This window comes from Coptis chinensis, chromosome 3 (assembly GCF_015680905.1).
Source record: "Coptis chinensis isolate HL-2020 chromosome 3, ASM1568090v1, whole genome shotgun sequence".
NCBI lineage: Eukaryota > Viridiplantae > Streptophyta > Magnoliopsida > Ranunculales > Ranunculaceae > Coptis > Coptis chinensis.
In genome coordinates this window covers 99,045,588-99,066,312 of record NC_141458.1, presented here as the reverse complement: position 1 = coordinate 99,066,312, position 20,725 = coordinate 99,045,588, and the positions used below count along the sequence as shown (strand labels likewise).

At 36.8% G+C, this 20,725-nt stretch overlaps 2 protein-coding genes and 1 long non-coding RNA gene across 3 annotated transcripts; 1 reads left to right on the top strand and 2 right to left on the bottom strand.

Annotated features, from left to right (window-relative positions):
• Positions 1 to 4,961: 4,961 nt before the first annotated feature.
• LOC147512062 (transcription factor MYBS3-like) lies at positions 4,962 to 6,956 on the bottom strand. Its single transcript, XM_086603642.1, has 3 exons — positions 6,421 to 6,956; positions 5,975 to 6,171; positions 4,962 to 5,857 (listed from the first exon to the last, which is right to left on the bottom strand). The coding sequence occupies exons 1-3, from the start codon at positions 6,725 to 6,727 to the stop codon at positions 5,456 to 5,458; spliced, it is 906 nt and encodes a 301-aa protein (XP_086459768.1). The 5' UTR covers positions 6,728 to 6,956; the 3' UTR covers positions 4,962 to 5,455.
• Positions 6,957 to 7,926: 970 nt separating this feature from the next.
• LOC147512061 (uncharacterized) lies at positions 7,927 to 11,160 on the bottom strand. The gene is made up of 3 exons (XR_015219594.1): positions 9,782 to 11,160; positions 9,563 to 9,699; positions 7,927 to 8,190 (listed from the first exon to the last, which is right to left on the bottom strand). It is a non-coding gene; the product is annotated as an uncharacterized LOC147512061 (long non-coding RNA).
• Positions 11,161 to 11,992: 832 nt separating this feature from the next.
• Positions 11,993 to 13,033, top strand: LOC147512060 (uncharacterized). Its single transcript, XM_086598635.1, has 2 exons — positions 11,993 to 12,491; positions 12,588 to 13,033. Exons 1-2 carry the CDS (start codon positions 11,993 to 11,995, stop codon positions 13,031 to 13,033), a joined length of 945 nt encoding a protein of 314 aa, XP_086454761.1.
• The last annotated feature ends 7,692 nt before the right edge of the window (positions 13,034 to 20,725 follow it).

Below are 20,725 nucleotides of genomic sequence, written 5' to 3'. Positions count from 1 at the left end.
TCCTTGCTAGTGATAGTGATTTGGATGTATTTATGAGAGCATCTCTAGCTAGGTGGTAGTATCACCTCTCAAATTTTTCAAATTTGTTCTCAAAACTCGGAATTTCGTGGAAATTTAATTCTAGGTGGAAGCAAATTCGGTCGCATCACCTGTCTAGCTGTATTCTTGTCAGCAAATTTGGGATTTCGGATGCAGATGCGGCGCGACAGTGGTAATGTCACGCACTAGTACAAATGTCGTGTGGGGGGATTTTTTTTTAGCACGACATTCGCGCGACAGTGAGAATGTCGCGTGGGTTTTTTTTTTTTTTTTTTTTTTTTTTTTTTTGGGGCTGACATATTGGGAGTGTCGTAATAACAAAGATATTAATGGCGTGGGTGGGGTGAAATTTGCGGATGAAATTTGCAGCCACCTAGAGTTGGTCAAAATTTGCGTCCAATTTCTTTAAATTTCGCTTTCAAATTTGAAGGTGATACTACCACCACCTAGAGATGCTCTAAGTACTTATTATCGGGAAAAAAAAAATGAGAGCTAAGTACTTCAACAAAGATGAAGAGATAATCACATATCATAGGCCTACTTCAATATGGGCTGACATTAATGAGGCATTAATCAAAGTAATCCCAAGAACTCAATGGGTGGTGACAGATGATGAGAATGTCGATCTGTGGAGAAGTAATTGGTTAGGGACAAAATCCTTACAAAAGTTGCTCAACATCAACTCAGCAGAACTGAAAGGGTGCAGAACGAAGGTTTGCGACCTCTTGGAAGATGATCAAGGGTGCATTCTTGCCATATTGCAGGAGGTAATAGATGATATGAATGTGGGAATCAGTTCAGTACATAAATGTAACTCAAGCTTCAGTGATTATGTTGTGTGTTGTTCTAACATGAAAGGAAGCTTTTCTACAAGGTCGGCATATGTCGAAATCAGAACGAAAAAACAGATGGTTTGTGATACCCCTGGGCATGGCCGAGGAGGGGTATGATGGAAAGGCGCCTGGCCCAGTTTGGGTGACCGGTTGCACCATGGTGTGATCCCACTTCATTTAAGCAGCTGTCCAAAAATCTTGACTATGAGTAATTGATCTTCCAAATCCTAACATCGAGGCCTTTTCTGGAACGTTTAGCTGGAATTCCGTAGGAACTCCACAATTAAGCGTTCCCGGGCTGGAGTAGTCCAAGGATGGGTGACATCCTGGGAAGCTGTTGCCTGGAGTTCGAAAACCCCACATTGTCAGATGTCCGCAGTAGCTAAATGAAGATAATATCGACGTGGTAGGATGGGGTGGGTCGTTACATGGTTACTTGGAGTAAATGCATTTGGAATAGTTGCATACATCCAAGGCCAGCAACAATCGCATGGAAGATCTTACAAAGAGGTGTTGTTGTTGATGAGAGGATACAAAGAAGGGGGAGTACACATGGCTTCTTGTTGCAAACTGTGTCGGCAATGTCCAGAAACACATGACCATCTCTTCTGGCTGTGTGGCTTCTCTCACGAGTTGTGGCAGTGGATAGCTAAAGCCTTTAACACTAGGTATGTTGCTTGTTTGAATGATGCTTTGAAAGTGAATAACCAATGGAGTTCTAGGTTGAAACAACTATGGAATGCTTGTATAGTTGTTGAGCTAACAAGTATATGGAGACATAGATATTTGATCCATTTTGAAGGGCCGGGAAAAAAAGGAACATTTGCGAATGTAAGTATTACATTCGAACCCAAGTGAAACTCTCTGGCAACTTAGTTAAACTCCACAGCTACATAACACAGTTTGAAGCAGGTGTTCTCAAGGTCTGGGATGTGAGCTCCAAAACTAGAAATGCACCAACTGTTAAGCAATGTATTTGGATACCTCCTGAACCAAATATCTTGAAGTTGAACACGGATGGGGCTTCGTTGGATAATCTGGGACCTACTGGTATTGGGATATCTTATAGGGACAATATGGGTGGCTTCAAGATTACAGTGTGGAAGAATATTGGTATTGGTACCAACTTCTAGGTAGAGTGTATGACTATTCTGGAAGGGGTGGAGATTGCAATGTCTATTTAAAGGATGGTACAAGCTATGGGTAGAAACAGACTTGGAGGTAGCTGCACTAGCATTTTTAGAGAAATGCACCGTGGAAACTGCAAGCAAGGTGGTACAACTGTACGCTTGCTGTTCCGGACATCAAGATCACTAGCATTTTTAGAAAAGCCAACTATATACAGCAGATAGGTTGGCCAAGACTGGCTCATCGCTTGCTGTCAATGAACGAATAGTTCAGGAAAGAAAACCCGATTGGCTTCATAAATGGGAAGGTCCATTCCAGACTTTTTACATATTTCAATGAATGTAAGCTATTACCATTCTTATAAATGGAAATAGTAGTCTGCTTGAATTGGCATGAACATAGAGAATGCAGCATGTTGCATCATCTCTAGACACCTTTTGTAATTTTTATTTCCTTTTTCATTTAATACAATTAATCTTACCAGGAAAAAAAAAATCCCATAAGAAGCATTTAGCATTAAAAATGTTCATATGGCTAAGTTGTAGAAATATGCAGACACTTTCACACCTCATTGATAGTATTATGTGATAATGAAGACAAGCATAGTAGTTTTTTTAAAAAAGCTGGGGTTAAGGCAGACCCCCACATGTTATATTGTAAATAGTTAAACCTTACAAAGCCTCCCTAAGAGTAGATCATTAAAAGGAGGAACACAAATATGTTGGGAGAATTCACTAGAAAGTCACACATCAACCTAGTTACTCTCTAGCTATCCCAAATGACTTTAACGAACTTGGAGGTCACACCAAGGAAGTCGCATTAAAGACTACTACTTAATCCACAAGCAATCAATAAGTATGAAAGTAAATGCAAAGAGACACATGATTTAAGGTGGTTTGGTAAATGTTACCTACGTCCACACAAGAGTTGAGTTTCTTTTATAGTAAAGATTGGAGAATTTACAAGAGTTAACTAGAATCAAGAACAAACAACCTCACTCAAACCCTAGCTCAATATAGCTCACACAATTCCCTTGAAAATGAATCTCTCAAAGTTGACTCAATCCTAACCAAAGTTTCTTTATATATATGTGGGGAGAGAAAATTTCGTGAGAAAAATGGGCTTGGGGCGAAATTTCGACAGGCTGTCAAAATTTAAGTACATTTCCTCAAGGCAATCTTGAACGGTAACCAAGTACCGAATCTGCTTCTCAAATTCGGTATCTCCCTACCGTTCATAATCAAGTTCTAGGTTCATTTTAGAAGGTCAGTATCTCGATACCGAAAGTGTGTGGAGGACTTGGTACTTGGATGCTGAACCAAAGTGAAAGATCCAACAACTCATATATTGCTGATCATGTTTCTCCAACTCGGTACTTCACTGCCATCCAAACTTGAGCCTCGATACAACTGTACCGTCCACTGTTAGTGGGTCACCGAAGCAAAGCTCGACGGTTCTACAAACCTAACAAAAGACACAACAATAACGATAGGCTTCAAGCCTAACATACTTAAGAGTTAAGATAACACATTGACCATGCTACATTCAAACCTAAAAAGTAGAGATAGTAATCCTATTTCCTAGTCATGATGTCCTTAACAATCTTAGGATGATCCTTCCTAAGATGAGTATGTGTTTTCTCAGTTACAAAAGAATCCTACGCAAGCACGCACACAGGCTTAGCAGTTGTTGATCATTAAGATGAGACAATTTCTCTGCAGTACGTGTGTATACGAGGTAGAAAGATTAGGGGTGGAACTTCGGCGGGTTGAGGCCTAACCTGAGTTTCAAATACTTCAACCCAAGCCCGGGACCAAGCCCTAGTCGGACCTTAAATTTTCAGCCCAAGCCCAACTCGGGTTGGTCAAGTTTCTCGGGTTTCAATGTTAAACAGTGAAGAACTCAACGCCTTTTCACTGTTAAATAAATAAATTAAGAGATAAATAACACCGAAATTCAATATTCTAACTAAATCAAAGAGATTTGATTATTTTAAAAAGAAACTAACATGATTGATTCAATTATTCTCTCTAAAATTGATATTCTCAACCTTATTTTTGACAAGAATAAATCCTTATAAGGAAACAATATAACATAATAGAATGAATAAAATATATACGTACATATATGCAGAGAAGCTCGGGTTTTTCGGCTATTTGATATTCTAACCTTAACTCAATCTGAAACTGAGTCGGGTTTTGATTTTACAAGACCAAGCCCAGACTATGGATCTGAAATTAATGTTAGCCCAAGACCAAGAAAACACGAGCGCGCCTATCGGGCTTGGCTAACCCGACCCAAGTTCCACCCATAAGCTAGAAAATTCGCCAAATATATAATTATGTTAAAATATCAACATCTATATGTAAAAGCAAAAGAATAAAAAGACAAATCAAATATAGGTCCCCCTCTCTTCAATTGTGCATGTTTCATCAGAACTCTTGTGGACAAGCATTCTTCTTTCCCTTTCCTTATCCTTTGCACTCTAGAGTCTAGACACATGTAAGGATGTGTACATTTATTCTTCACACATTTCACATTTTTATCAAACTCCGAGTTGCACTTGTGTTGTTATCAATCAACATTAGGCAAGTAGTATGTTTATAATGCAATCACATCATATCAGTGTTATTGGATGACAACATAAATCTGAATTTACCATTTAATCCTCTCTTACAACATATTTGGGCTTTGCCAAGTTGACTAACTTATCTTTGTCATGTTTGTGTAATGTACAGTCTTAGCTTTGTGTTTCCAAGTCATGGATTTACCACTAAAGCTGGGGCAGGGAGGAATACGATATACTAAGTTCAGTAGTAAAACAGTAAGATGTAGATGAGGTGCAGAAATCAACACTAGGTGTCATAGATAGAATCCTTGCTGAGAAAAAAACAAGTATCAGCTTTGTGCTCGATCTCAAGTTCAGAGTACTTACTAGCTAGGAAAGATCGAAACAAAAGATTTGATCCAATCTCTCAAGTTCTTTTTCATGGTATGCTGTTGCAGGGCACTTGTAACTGTTGTAAGGACTTAAGCTTACAAAATTACAATGATTGAGTGTGCGCTTTGCATGTATCATATTTGTAGATGTAAAACATTAAAGAATCCCAAATCTTAGCTAGAAATCTATAGTAGTTAAGGATAAGGTTGTGCGCTTTTCATGAGGTTGTGCAACTAAATAGCATTTTCCGAACGTGAGAAAAAAGATGACCACTTGACGTTATAACTCAAACTCTCAGTACAGAAGTGAGTTAACCGAAGAATCGCTCCACTGAATGGACATGGTGTTTACACCTTTTACCAGCTCCCCCCTTTTTTGTTTAGCGAAAGCAAATTTTTTACAGTTTCAGACAATTGTCAATTGTGATGCCTTCATTCTCAGTTGTAAACTTGATGTACCAGAAACTCCTCGAGTTGATCTTCAGTATGGCTGTTGCCTTGGCCACATTTTTACATCACACTAATTGTTCCAATTGCAAGGGGGGCATGGATGGTTTGTTCATATCCAGCGCCAATGGAGTCCCAAGTGTAAGTTCTAGATCAGAAGTCACATTTGGACTTGTATGCTTTACTGGTGACTGTGCATCACTTGATTCATAGGCCCAAACAGACATAGAATGAAGGCACGGAAGGAAGTGCAACCCTCCGGTTTCTTGACTGTTAAATCTGGAAACTTGATCTTGTAAGTTGAGGTCTATCGAATGCAGAGTTCTGTCTTTATCAACTTCACTGTAAGCAGCAGTATTATTGGAAGACTTCGTAGGAATGGAAAAGAACTCGCATGAGATGGGTGAAGAATCATTCGTCTTAGAGTCTATTGTGCTAACTTTGTGTTCATCCATTTCAATGCCTTTGACCTGGCAGAAACAAGCCGAAAGAAAAGAAAAACAAACGAAATCGAGTCAGTTGATTAACTCAGGAGTTCAAGAATATGAAAAATGGAATACCAATGTATCGAACAATGATGAATATACCATGTCAAACAGGCTTGATCGTCGTTTCTTCTTGTCGAGACTTATTTGTCTGAGGAAATACTTTTGTGCATGACTGGCAACTTGAGTAGGAGTTCTTGTAGTCACAAAATTCTTTGAGATGCCCCTCCAATCTCCCTTTCCTAACTTTTCAAGCCCAGCTAGAAATGTCCTGTGCTCCTCCTCTGTCCATGGAATTCCTAGTATCTCCACACATAGAAAACATCAAAATGGGCAAAACATTGAAAATGCAAGACTAATGCGCACCATGAGACTCTCAACTTATCAAAAGAACATTCTACCAACCATGAATGGAAGTAGTAAGATCCATAAATGGAAGTTTAACACAGCCATGAAACAAATAACATTATCATACATGAAAAAAAAATGGTAAGGGAAGACATCTAATTGCATGTAGGCAACAATAGAAGACAACTCAGAATACTGACCCTTTTTCTTCTCTTGGTTTCTACTGATTAGGCCGTCGGAGAGATATCCATTGGACATTTTCTCCAAATTCTCAGTGACAGGAACACGAGAACTTGATGACAAAGAGGAAGGTGAGGATGAAGAGGTTGATGAAGTGGATGGCAAGCAACCCATACTAAAACTTTTCTTCATGGGAAGAGAAGAAGCTATGTCAAGTTGTACACCAAAGAGCCTTACTCCACCAAGAACAGCAGTACCCCCTCTGTAAGTGGCACAAGTTCTTAAATTATGGCCCAGGATTCCACAATGTGAGCATTTCCTACCCATCTTTAAACCAGACAGAGCTCAACTTCACCCAAACCAACTACCAAAACCTTCAACAGAGATGTTTTAATAGTAACGAAATGTTTCTGGTGCCTATATGACTAATAGGTGAGACAGGTTTTATGCGACTAACTCCTTAAAAAAGGACTAGATAAGCTTTCTGGTTAGATAGTTTCCCACCTTGAGTAATATATATGGAATTCTCTGAGTCCCATTTTATCTCTTTTTGTATGTATGTCTGTCAAAACTTCAAACTAAAAACGCATATTCTATGAATGGTCTAATACTGTAAAACATATTAGAGGTGGGGACAAATAATAATGTTGAAACCGACCAAAGGCGTCCAACAAAAAGAGAGGAGATTATCAGAAATATCATGTACACAGCAATATAAATACTACGTGGTGAGTAGAGTATAGAGACCTTATCTAAATATTGTTTGGCTCTAGTAGAGTTACTATCTCCAAATGGTGAGAAACTACTGCACTTGAAGAGTTGCATTCTCTTAATTAATCTACAATTACTGTGAAATGTCATGTAGCATTCATTTGCAAGAACGTACTGTACATGTAGGCAACCCCTTGATGAACCTACGAGCAGAGCAACACAATCTAATTGAACGATCGACAAAGGGGGGACTAATTGCACTTCACTGTTGAAGTACTTTGGCTAGTACAATAATACCTTGTCTTCTTCATATATGCACGTTTAAGTTGGACTATCCAACTGATGGCTTAGACTTGGGAAGAAGCAGAGCCTCTAGAAACATGACTTTGGAAAGTTTGGCGTTTGATCAACCATCAGTAGACTTCAAAAGAAAAGTCAGACAGTGCAAGATTCACTTAATGTTACTTTTTCATTTTATCTCACAGAACAAAAGGAAAGGGGGAAAACTGGCACACAACTGAAAGCAACTTGGTTCCTTTTAGATGTCTTTATTTAATTTAAACAAAAATGAGGTTATCACTTTAGAATAGCTTCCATGGTCATTGGCTAACACCTGAGGATTTAATAAGGAGAAAACTGATAGATGTCAATATGTCATCCTATATTGGTTAATTATAAGATCTTGGAAGATTGAGAAGGAATATATCATAAACATTTCTTTCTTCAAACAGATACCATCTCCACTTGTTTTTGTTTAAGTATAGTAACTATATATTATGCATGGATGAGCACCTAGTTCGTAGTGGAGCAATACCTTGAAGTGTCCCTCCGCGATCATCATATAATAATGCTTATGGCTAACTGCATAACTGTACTAAGGAATAACCTCTATGTTCCAATTATATTACTGTCCACAGATGAAAGTACAGACGTACAGTTGTTAGTCTTGGGAAGTTGGCATAGTGCCATTTCAAAACTGAATATTTCAATCCAAAAAAAGTACATTCCCTTGAGTTGGATTTACTTTCCTTGCAATAGAGCACACCCTGTTGTATGTGCTCATTAACCTGTTCTGCAGTCTGCACATTGAAATTAAAACATAGCTTAGTTTGATGGTCATGAATATACTTCCCCTATCTCAAATTTTGTATTGACCATCTATATCTCAAATTTTGTCGAAATGTCAAGGCAATAGAGCAGATGATATGGATGTGCTGATGGAGTTATGGTACTTTCCATCAGTTCCAGAGATGTAAGTTAAAGTTCTTTAGACTCCGAGCAAAAAAAATTTTAATAAAAAAATAAAATCGTATGTAAAATACCATTAAATTTATAATTGAAATAGAAGTAATTACAAGATAATCTGGGACTTTTATCCAAAAAAGAAGTTCATTTGGCATCAACACTGAGAGCTCATTACATAAGTCAGGGCTTTAGTTAACGGACTAAGTCGAGATGGACCACGAGCTAGAGTACATTAATCGCAAAAATGGACTTGACAGAATTTTGAAGCACAGAGACAGCCAGAAATCCCAGAATTAGCTCGTGCATCAATCCATAGCCAATACCAAATCAGTCTCTTAACGGTAACAATAATTGTCATTGAATAGACTAATTCTGTCGAGGAAAAGTCCTCAATTGGGGAAAATTTCTCACCAATTAACCAATATCCGAAATCCAAACCTGTCTTGATTGGTTTGGATTATTGGCTATTCCTTTGGCATAATACACGTGCCTCCAGGACGCTCAGAGAGTGCTCTTTGATTGAGACATTTAGGTGGGCAACATTCAAAGAACCGATAAGGTGGAAAAAGATGGACAACAGACGAACAATTAAGTGTTTGAAATCCCATGTTGCTATCATCAAATTTCACCAAATAAAAGTAACCTCATGCTGCTCTTCTTTTGTTTTCTTCTCCACAGGTTGACTCCTTATTGGGCTGTAAACAAGTGAGTGTTCCCTGTTGGCCAGTTATGCGCTTGTTATGCTGGCACTAGGCATCATTGAAATACTTTTTCGTGTTATCAAGGATCAAGGCCCTCCCGATTGGACCAAAACTTTACTCGGCTAGATTGTACTGAAAGTCTGAAACTAAGGTAATCTACGGTATAAGGTTGTCGTCGCATCTGGTTCCACTCGGCCTTTCTCTTGAAATTATTCCTCGAGTTCGTAGAGTAATCGGTGATTTGACACATTCCACCCGCTGCCTGGCAGAGGCGTGGTTGTGTTAACCTTTTGCTCAATTGCAGGGTGACCAAAAAGTCTCAAAAATTGCAATTATATTCTGTGTCCAAAGTCCAAACAAAGGAAATCCATGATATAATCATGAGTTTAGTGCTAATCCTTGGAACAAACTAAAGAAGACAAAATGTGTTTTGTGTCATTCCAAGTTACCAAGGAGACAGACAAGAAGCTAATGTGTCAAATGAGTCATAGTAATAGTAACTCACCTGGACCTGAAGGATTTCAAGGTATTCTATTGCCCCCTGGCCCTGCAGATAATTATGTAGTAGCCAAGTTGATATCAAAGGAATAGGCAGGTTTCGTTTGAGGAATATGCATACGTACAGTCTCAGATTATATTGACCTGGTTTCAGAAATAGCAAATAAATTAAGCTGAGGAAAAAAAAGGTTTGGCAGGAAATGAGGATAAAGTAGAGATCAGATACCTAGATCATCGGCTCATTCTTATGATACCTTAAGGCTTAAGCTGGGAGTTTCTATGAAGAAATTTCGATCTGCATGTAGTCTCTTCCACATTTATTTAGATGCTTGCTTAATAACATCGATATGTTTCACATTCAGGGATGGACAACTTGTTTAATGTCCGGAAGGGGTCAAAACAAGGTAGCTCATTTTTACCTCCTTTATTTAGCAAAGGTTGTTCTAAGTAGAGGATTGAATTACTTGAGGGACAATATGGTTCGCTGAGCCTATGGTGATAACCTAGTTTTAGTCCTTAAGTCATTTACTATGCTTAGTCGCATATTTTCACGAAATTCGCCAAAGAAGTTATATAAGGGACCTTATATGTATGACAAAGCTACTAAACAGATATGAGCAATCAAGTGGTCAGTTCATGAATCACGAAAAAAAAGAGAGAGGAAAAAAGAGACTTTTCGTGGTTACGGGTGGGATCTCTCAGAGCAAGCAAGCAATAACTGAACAAGAATTGGTTTCGCTATTGGAGTTTTAATAATTTATACCAGGTAGGGTCACAGCTGCAGTAATAATCAAGTTCACAGTGTGATTCTAAAGTTTGCAGGGCACTCTTAGACTTCCAGAAGTTTAATAGGACATACAGATACAGAGTTCACTGTCATGATATGACCCAGCGCTTCCATTTTCCACCAAACTCGTGGTTATTCAGGTAAGTTATGCTACTCATCTGTCTAAGCGAAAACGAAGCAGTATGCATGTGGGATGTATGAGTGCCCTTGGAGCTTGGAGTGGAGGAATGTGGCTTGATCCTGTTCCGAAAAGCGACAAGTGTAGATGGCTCTTACCTCAGTTCCCTCGTGTAAGGTTTAACAGGGGTGGTCCGTTAGTGGGAACCTGGTATTCTATCCAAGCAACAATGCAGCAGTATGTGTGTAGGATATTTGTGTTTGTCCTTAGAGCTTGGAGTGGAGGACTGAGGCTTGCTCCTGTTTTGAAGAGCAGGAAGTGTAGGTGGTTCTTACCTCAGTTCCTCACGTGCAGTTGAACAATGGTGGTGCAGTTATAGGAAACTGGGCAAACAACCAAGCGAAAATGCATCAGTATGTATGTAGGACGTAAGTGTTATCCTTGGAGCTTGGAGTTAAGGAATGAGGCCTGATGTTGTTATGAAGACCAATAACTGTATGTAACTCTTGCCACAGTTCCCTCATTTAAATTTGTACAAAGTGGTACTGCTATTGGGAACCTGGTAGTCCAGGTTGAATAGCATTACTATTAGAGACCGCGAAGGTAACACAGCAAAGGTTTGGGACTCTGGCTGTAACGACAAATGCTATGCACTTATTATCTTGGGTGAACTAGTGTTACCCCCTACTAGATGAGCCAATTAGGATTCCCCCCCCCCACTAGATGGGAAATTAGGGTCTCCCCCCTAAACACACGGTCAACTTGGTTTGACCGTTAACTTTCAAGTCAAATAATTGAAAATGACATAAATGCCCCCACCTAATTAAAATTGAATATTTTCTTTTTGAAAACAATGAGGACATTTGTGTAATTTTCAATTGTTTGACTTGAAAGTTAACGGTCAAACCAAGTTGACTGTGTGTTTGGGGGGAGACCCTAATTTCCCATCTAGTCAGGGGGTAATACTAGTTAACCCTATTATCTTTAGACTTGGTTTATCTAGCTAGCTATTGGAAAAGGTTGGATATCTCTTGGTGGAATTTCAAATCAGTTATATGTGCTTTTATCTCAAATGGTCTTCCCTGATGTGAAAGGTGATAAGCAAGTCATTGAAGATACAAGAACATTCTAGAAGTAGTTAGTTATACAGCTGTCAATTATGTTAGGTGTCAGAAGTCTGTTGTAATTCTGTTAGTCTGTTAGAAACTTGTCTATATAAAGACATGATGTAATTCATTTTACAATCAATGAAATCACAAGTTCTTTATGGTATCAGAGCAGAAAAACGCTTAGCGGTGATCTCAAAACTTAATTTCATTCTTCATCATGTCAAAAGCTTCAAAGCTTGAAGAGTCTTCATTAATGGTGATTTCAGTTCAAAGGTTATTCTTCTTATCTTAAAATTGGTTCAATCAGCAAGAAGTAAGTGTGATTTTTCAAATCTATGTTATTCAATCTTTTGTTTAATCGGTTTAGCTTTAAATCAATTACAGTATTTGAAGTCAAGCTTTTGATTTCCATTTTTGAGTATGATGAGTTACACGGATTCATCTTTTCGCAACATCTCAAATCTCATCACAGTCAAATTAACCAAGGACAACTATGTTCTTTGGAAGTCTTTATGGTTACCTATTCTTAGAACATACGAGTTGATTGATATTGTTGATGGCACTTCGATTTGTCCACTCAAACATCTTGCTGAAGCTACTTGTGTCAATCCTCTATATACTTCATGGAACAAGAAAGATCAAAATATGTTGATTTGGCTCAATGCTACTATTTCAGAGAGTCTTCTTCCTTATGTTGTTGGTTCTGCAACGTCAAATCAGCTATGGACTACTTTAGAGAAAAGGTTCTCTTCAGTTTCAAGATCTCACATTCATCAACTTAAGATAAGACTACAGTCCATTATTACTAAAGGTAATTCCACAATGTCAGAGTATCTTCAAAGATTCAAAGAAGCAGTAGATAATTTGAATGTTATTGGAAGTGTTATAAATGAAGAAGATGTATTGATCTATATCTTGAAAGGTTTACCTGTTGATTATAAATCTTTCTGCACATCCATCCGAGTTTGATCTGAAGCAGTTTCTATTGATGAGTTACACGGTCTTCTTTTAACTGAAGAGTTAAACTTGGAAGAAGGCAGAACTATTGTTCAAAACTCAGAGAATGTAACGCAAGCATTTCAAGCATCAAGGACTACAAATGGTTCCAATCATTACTCTCAGAATAATCGAGGTGGAAACACTTATAGAGGAAGAGGAAGAGGCAGGTTCAATGGAAGAGGTAGTACTGGTTCTTATAACAACTACAATAACAACAATGCGTGTTCACAATCTCTCAATCAGACAAATAAGTGTCTTCAATCTGGTCCCAATGGTCAAGGAGTACCTTCACAATACAACTATGGGAACAGACCTGTCTGTCAGATTTGTGATAAAGTTGGTCACTATGCTATTGATTGTTATGATCGAATGAATTATGCTTATCAGGGCAAAATACCACCTAAGAAGCTACATGCTATGGTAGCTAACAGGAATGGTGCATCAAGTTCAAAGAACACAGATTAGTATGTTGACAGTGGAGCTTCTAATCACATGACATCTGAATATAAGAATCTCAGCTATCCAAATGCCTATTCTGGCATAGGCCAAGTCACAGTGGGAAATGGCCAAACATTAAACATTTCTCACACTGGTAATGTCATTCTTAAAACACCTACTGCATCTACTTTTATGCTTAAGGATGTGTTACATGTTCCTAAATTATCACAGAACCTATTATCAGTTCAAAAATTCACTTCAGATAACAATTGTTCACTGACTTTCACTCCCCCTCATTTTTATGTGAAGGACAACTTAACACAGAAGATCCTTTTCCAAGGGCATCATCATAATGGCCTATATCCTATTTCACTTCCTACAGCTCATGTATTATCTTATGCACCATCAAATTCAGCCTATATTGGTGAAAGAATTGGACCACTGGTGTGGCACCAACGGCTAGGACATCCTGCATCTTTTGTCATGCATAAAGTCATTCAAAACTTTGCTTTACCTTTGAATAAAGATTCTCAGAATCATTTATGTAATAACTGCCAATTTGGCAAGAGTACTCAGTTGTCTTTTTCTTTGTCTACTAGCAAGCCTAGTTATCCTTTGTATTTGATTCATGTTGACTTGTGGGGACCAGCTCCAATGAATTCAATTTCTGGGTTTCGATTTTATGCAAGTATTGTTGATGACTATTCTAGTTACTTCTGAATTTTTCCATTAAAAGCCAAGTCTGACTTCAATGCTGCTTTTCAAAATTTCAAAGCTCAAATAGAAAACCTTTTAGATTTGAAAATCAAAATTTTTAGGTCTGATACAGGAGGAGAGTTTACAAGTAATTTACTTAAAGACTTTCTTTCCAAATGTGGTATTAAACATCAATTATGTTGCCCTTACACACCACAACAAAATGGTGTTGTAGAATTGAACGGAAACATAGACATATCAATGATCTTAGTAGAACTTTATTCTCACAAAGTTCTATTCCTTTTACCTACTGGACTGAAGTATATTTGACTTCAGTTTTCCTCATAAACAGACTTCCTATAAAACACTATTAGTACACTTCACCATATGAAAAAATATTCAAAAAAATCCCAAAGTATAGCTTTCTCAAAAGTTATGGCTGTGCATGCTACCCTTGGTTAAGACCTTAATTATAATTCAAACAAATTTCAAGCTAGAAACAAGGAATGTGTCTTCATTGGTTATAGTTTAAACCATCAGGGTTATAGATGTCTTGACTCTCTTATTGGTCGAATCTATATTTCAAGAAATGTTGTGTTTAATGAGTCTCATTTTCCTTTTAAGTCAACATTACACGCATCTCAATCCTTTGTTTCCACTTCTCATTCACTTCCTATTGTGTTTCCTCCTTCATTTCCGCATAATACAATTCCTTTGCCTACACAAGCAACATCAGTTTCTAATTTCCAAAATCCTGTTGTCTCCCCTTTACCAAATACTCCAAGTCATCATTCAACTCCATCTACACATTCAATCTCCAATCCCAGTTCATTTCATTCCAATCATAACTCATCAAATACTACATCTCAAAATTCTTCAGAACCCTCTTCTTCACAATCATTGCCAAATACTAAGGTGTCTCAGCCATTGCAAAACTATCAACTTCCTACCATTTCCTCAACTAACAAACATACAATGAACACAAGAGCAAAATCAAGAATAAGCAAGAAGAAAGCTTTTTTATCTACAAACCATCCTCTGTTACAATGTTACACATAAATACTGGATACAATGCCAATAGTTCCTACATGCTATAGTCAAGCAGTAAATGATGAAAACTGGAGACAAGCCATGGTTGAAGAGTTCCATGCTTTACAATCAACTAATACTTGGATTCTAGTCCCTAATACTGGTCAACATGCCATTAAAAACAAGTGGGTTTTTCGACTGAAGCAAAAACCAAATGGACTGATTGACAAATTCAAGGCCAGACTTGTAGCAAAAGGGTTTAGTCAGCAAGAAGGTATAGATTACTCTCAAACTTATAGTCCAGTTGCTAAACCAGCAACAATAAGACTAATTCTTGCCTTAGTAGTAGAGAATGATTGGTGTGTAAGACAACTTGATGTCAGTAATGTTTTCCTTCATGGTGTGTTAAGAGAAGAAGTCTACATGGATCAACCATCAGGGTTCATTGATAAAGACAAGCCAGGATATGTCTGTAAACTTTTGAAGTCTCTATATGGCCTTAAACAGGCACCTCAAGCCTGGTATTCTGCTTTACTTCAAGTTCTTCTAGCTATGAATTTCCACATTGTTGATGCTGATATTTCTTTGTTTGTTTAGAAGTACAATGGTCACATCACATATCTTTTAGTATATGTTAATGATATTTTGATTACTGGATCTTCTTCATCTCATAGATTTGATATTATTAAAGCTTTGGGGACTCAGTTTGCAATGAAGGATCTTGGTAACTTTAGTTATTTTCTAGGACTGGAAGTCTCAAGAACTTCAACTCAGATGTCTGTGTGTCAGAAAAAGTACATCTTAGATCTTCTGAAAAGGTACAAAATGGATGGAGCAAAGCCAATTTCTACACCATACTCTTCTTCTACAAAATTGGATAATGAAACTGGAGACTTACTTCCAGATGGCTCTGAATATCGGTCTATGGTTGGTGCTCTTCAGTACTTTACATAGAGTAGGACTGATATCTCTTATGTAGTAAATCAAGTATGTCAATATCTTCATTGTCCAAGAACAAGTCATTTTACAGCAGCAAAAAGAATTCTTAGATATTTAAAGGGTACTTTAGATCATGGATTTGTAATTAAGAAAGGTTCTACAAGGATACATGCCTATTCTGATGCTGATTGGGTAGGCTCACCATCTGATAGACGGTCAACAAGTGGTTTTGTCGTTTTCTATGGATACACACCTATTTCTTGGTCTGCAAAGAAACAACCTACTGTGGCTCGATCCTTTACTGAATCTGAGTATAGGTCATTGGCTTACGCTGCAGCTGAATTGTCATGGCTAAAGAAACTCTTTGTTGCTCTTCAAGTTCCTATACTTGACTTACCTGTTTTATGGTGTGATAATATCAGCTCTATCTCTCTTGCCTCAAATCCAGTCTTCCATGCTAGAACTAAGCATATCGAGGTTGATTACCATTTTGTGAGGGAATTGGTTACTAGTAACTCTATCAAGATTAACTATGTGTGTACTGAATATCAGCTTGTAGATATACTTACTAAAGGTCTATCCAGACAAAGACATAATCTTTTGAAGTTCAAGCTCTCAGTTGTCTTCAAGCCTACTTCAGCTTGAGGGGGTATGATAAGAAAGTCATTGAAGATACAGGAACATTCTAGAAGTAGTTAGTTATACAAACCACACCAATTAGTTAGTTGTTAGGAAGTCATTTGTAATTCTGTTAGTTGTCAGAAGTCTGTTGTAATTCTGTTAGTCTGTTAGAAACTTGTTTATATAAAGACATGATGTAATTCATTTTACAATCAATGAAATCACAAGTTCTTTAAAAGGTGTAGGGCGAAGGTTTGAGTATCGCCTAATGTTTAAAACTTGGAGAAAGGTTAACTAGCAGCTGATCAGACTGCTAAATTTAAATCGAGATTAGAAAGTGATGTTGGTTACCTTTGGGAGTAGTGTAATATGAAGTTTTTTGATATGCACCAAATTCTTTCTTTCTTAAATGAATCTCAAGCTCTTTGATATGCACCAAATTCTTTCTTTCTTAAATGAATCTCTTAAATTGCTAACCAAGCACAATATATGAACCTTGTTTGCTGTCACCTATTCAATTGATAACAAAAGGAAAAGTACCAAGTTAAGAAAAACTAAATGGCAAGATGAATACCCTGCACAAAAGAAATTAAATCAGTTATATATCCATTAGAATGTAATTCTAAAAGGTCAATATCAATGTGTTGACATATATGAGTGTCTCTGAGCCTATTCTAATATATTAATAGAATTAATCATTCACATAAGTTCGGACTTATGGATAAATTGACAATTTAATATGGTATCAGAGCCTTTGGTTTCTGAGAGGTCTCAGGTTCAAATTCTACCAGGTAAAGATGTACAATCTTTCTACCTATGTATTTTCAGTTCAACTCCTGCAAGGTGAAGATGTCTAGTCCTTCTACCTGCGTATTTCTAACGCATTTGCTGAAAAGGAGTATTGACATATACGAGTGTCCTCGAGCCTACTTTAATAAATTAATAGAATTGACCGTTTACATAAGTTTGAGCTTATAGGGAAATTGACAATTTAACACAATATTTTAAAACACAAAAACAAGGGGCGAGGTGTTTGACCAGCCAATGACGCGAGGTGTAAGTGATAAACATAAAATGAGTAGTTTTACCAATGACTAAAGTTCACGAGAACCCTAAACGCTAGTAAAACTAGAACTATTTTCGTATATATAATTTATCAAAGTTTTCTACTCTCAATCAAATTAAGATATAGTGGAGTAGGAAGTTCGTTCCACTCCTAGTTCTTTACCATGCGATGGTTTCGTGTCAACTAATCAATCATAAGTCTAGTGAGAGATTTATTTGAGGGAATTTATATACTACGAGGTGAATTCAATTAACAAGTTACGAATAACGAAATGATAGAATGCTAAGGGTTTGAATCTTGATAAAGAATTAAAGGGAATTGAATCTACCTTAACTCGACTTAATCCTACTAACAAAGACCCATCGTGATCCAAATTGAATGCTTCGCATATCAAAATAGTAATTCTAATCCCTGATTATATATGGTATTTCTACCAATTCATAACTAGCATGTGAGCGATTAAATCCATTCTCATGGTGAATTAATCGTTTATAGAATGGAATAACTAACACGACGATTTCTAAGTTTAACAAAGATCAAACTTCATCAAGGCTTCTTCAACCCCTCTAATGGAGGTTTAGCCTTGATTCATACAACTATCATTTCCCATTGAATTAAAACTAGACATCATATAAAAATTATATCTTTATGCAATTTGTCTAAACAATAATTGAAATCTTAGGTAATAACTGGGAAATGAATAACAAGTAATAAAGGAATTTAGATCTAAACAATTGTAAATGACAAAATCGAAATGAACAAGAATCTACTATTTTATTTATCTAATCGATGAAGAACAATGATTTAAGAGTTTAATCTAAAATAAGAATTGAATTGAAACTAAACTTAATTAAAAACAATTAAAACTAGATCTAGAATTATCTATAGTTTAGGTCTAATTAGCTACCATTAACAAAGAGCTAAGCTTTTGTTTTTATATGCTTCAGATCCAAAAATCGTGCATGGGCTTGGAGCCATGTTTTGGGCCGGAAAATCGGGCCCAAAACCCAATTCTTTTAGTCCGAAAAGGGCTCTTTAGCTAGATTTGGCTTCAACAGACTTTTCGTCCACTTTTGCTCCTCTGATTGGGTCAATACTTGGACCATTAGAAAGATCTTCCCGAGCCGGTCGTTTTGACATAAGATAGACCCAATTCGGAGGTCTGAGTCCAAAGATACGGCCTTTGGAAGTTCTCAATGACTTTGTGTGTTGTTTTACGCGCGTTGACTTTGACTTCTTAGCTTTTACGGGCTTTTTAGAAAGGCTTTGTCTCCTTGAATCTTGGCCTTTATCACAGAACTTCTTAGCAACCAATCCTTGCTCCTTTATCTCGCTAAAGTAGCACATTTCTGCACATAATTGACTTTACTGCCTGAAATACATAAAAAACACGTAATTAGTGTTAACTCTTATTTATTACTCACATAATTGGTCTAAAAGTATGATTATTAAGGGGTTAAAACTACAGTTTTGGGCTCTTATCAAACCACCCCCAAACAGCATTTTGCTTGTCCTCAAGCAAATATGAGAAATTAGAATAAGTGACAAAAAAAATGGAGTTCTAACTACTCTTGTTTCGCTAAGTGCGATTGCATTTACCATATGCAATAAGGCCTTAAACCACTAGTAATTCCCTAGTGGACGAGTTATAGCCTCGTGAGAGTTTTCCAGTGAAGGTACTCACAAACTTCATCTATACTACAACGACTAAGAAATAAAACTATTGTTTCCTTATTCATGCTCTAAATTAACTATACATTTCACTAGCAATGAATATAGAATAATCAAGTCGAAACCTAATCTAATATATGCATAATAATCAATCATCTACAATAAATATATATACAATGAGTAATACTATGAAATGCAATAGTAGGTCTGTTTCTGAAAACTCGGAATAGCGTCCTTAAGTAGGTCCTCACATAAATGTCAAGACAAAAACCACTCTGATTTTTCCGCTCAAGTTTTAGCTACTCCGATTAATGCGGTGGGCACACTTTACCTTACAATCTCAATGACAAACAAGGAAGCCAGAGTCGATCAAACACATCTGCCACTTACTATCACACTAACCTATTTCTAATTGAGCTAGAGGTCTTTATTAGGTGTTGCGGGGATTAGGAGATGGTTTAAGAAGGAAGGAAATGGATATTCAAAAGGACAAGACTGAGATAATAGAGTCTTCATATTATGTAACTTAGAGAAAACCTTGTTATTTTCTTTTGCTTCTATACTTTGTTTCCATCCTTAGCCATATTTTTCTTTTTCTTTTCTTTGGCTTTTGACTCCCTTTTATTCTATTTTTAGAGTTTTTATTTATTTCTATTTTTCTTTTTCTTTTCTTTGGCTTTTGACTCCCTTTTATTCTATTTTTGGAGTTTTTATTTATTTCTATTTTTTTTTTCTTTTCCTTAGATGGAAACTTCTTTTCTTTTTCTGAAGTAACTAACTAATTTTTGTTTACACAGGTTTTTCTCTTCTTCTTTCTTCACTCATTCTATTCTCAGACTTATTCTAGATTGGGTAAGTTGAATTTTTTATTTTATTTTGTTTTTGTAACAGGGTAAAGGAATTGTGGTTTATGGAACGCTAAAGAAAGGCTCAGAGGGGCGACTAGCGGAAAATAATTCATAGGTTTGAATTTCTGGCTATATCGATCCAAAGAGGGTCTAAATTCTCTCTTAGGATATAGCATAGTGATCAAGCAAGTGGACGTGTGATTTCTCTATCCGGATTTTACTTCTCCCTTGTGTCATTTCTCAAATGTTTCACTCATATAAGGCCTTAGGCTATATTCTCACAGGATTGTAGAATAAGTACTCTAGCCTAGATTTCAGAAACTTACTGCTAACAATCATAGATACTCATGTAATATATTTATAGATAGATGCAAAGATTATTACCTACATATTAACCTAAGTTTCTAACAATTATTTTGATGCAAAAGCTACGTGAGATTTCAAGATTGTTAAGAGCATAGAGAAAGAAAACAATACCAATATTCCTAAGTGTATAGCATAAACTTATTTATTTATATTTTTGAATTTAAAAAATTTTAACTAGAAAACAAGTGCATATTATACATATCTATATCCTAACAGATGCCTTAATTACACGTGTTTCTATTCTCCCCCCCAAACAAAAATGCATGCTTTGTCCTCAAAGTATTTTAAATAACGAGGGTAGAAAAATACCATGGAAACGCGTGAAATTCTGGAACATCTGCAAATCAAGGGTAGAACATACTAATATAGGAAGGAAAACTGATGCAACTCTATAAGAGTTCCACCCGTTATGGGGTTAACAGAATTAAATTGCTTGGGACATAAGCAGACAATAACAAAACTAAAAACTTACCTTATCTCCCG

Coding starts and splice junctions, on each gene's coding strand:
- LOC147512060 (XM_086598635.1), top strand. CDS start 11,993: ATGAGTTACACGGATTCATCTTTTCGCAACATCTCAAATCTCATCACA. Junction 12,492..12,587: donor ATTGATCTATATCTTGAAAG/GTTTACCTGTTG, acceptor TTTTAACTGAAG/AGTTAAACTTGGAAGAAGGC.
- LOC147512062 (XM_086603642.1), bottom strand. CDS start 6,727: ATGGGTAGGAAATGCTCACATTGTGGAATCCTGGGCCATAATTTAAGA. Junction 6,172..6,420: donor AAACCAAGAGAAGAAAAAGG/GTCAGTATTCTG, acceptor TGGAGATACTAG/GAATTCCATGGACAGAGGAG. Junction 5,858..5,974: donor GATCAAGCCTGTTTGACATG/GTATATTCATCA, acceptor TGTTTCTGCCAG/GTCAAAGGCATTGAAATGGA.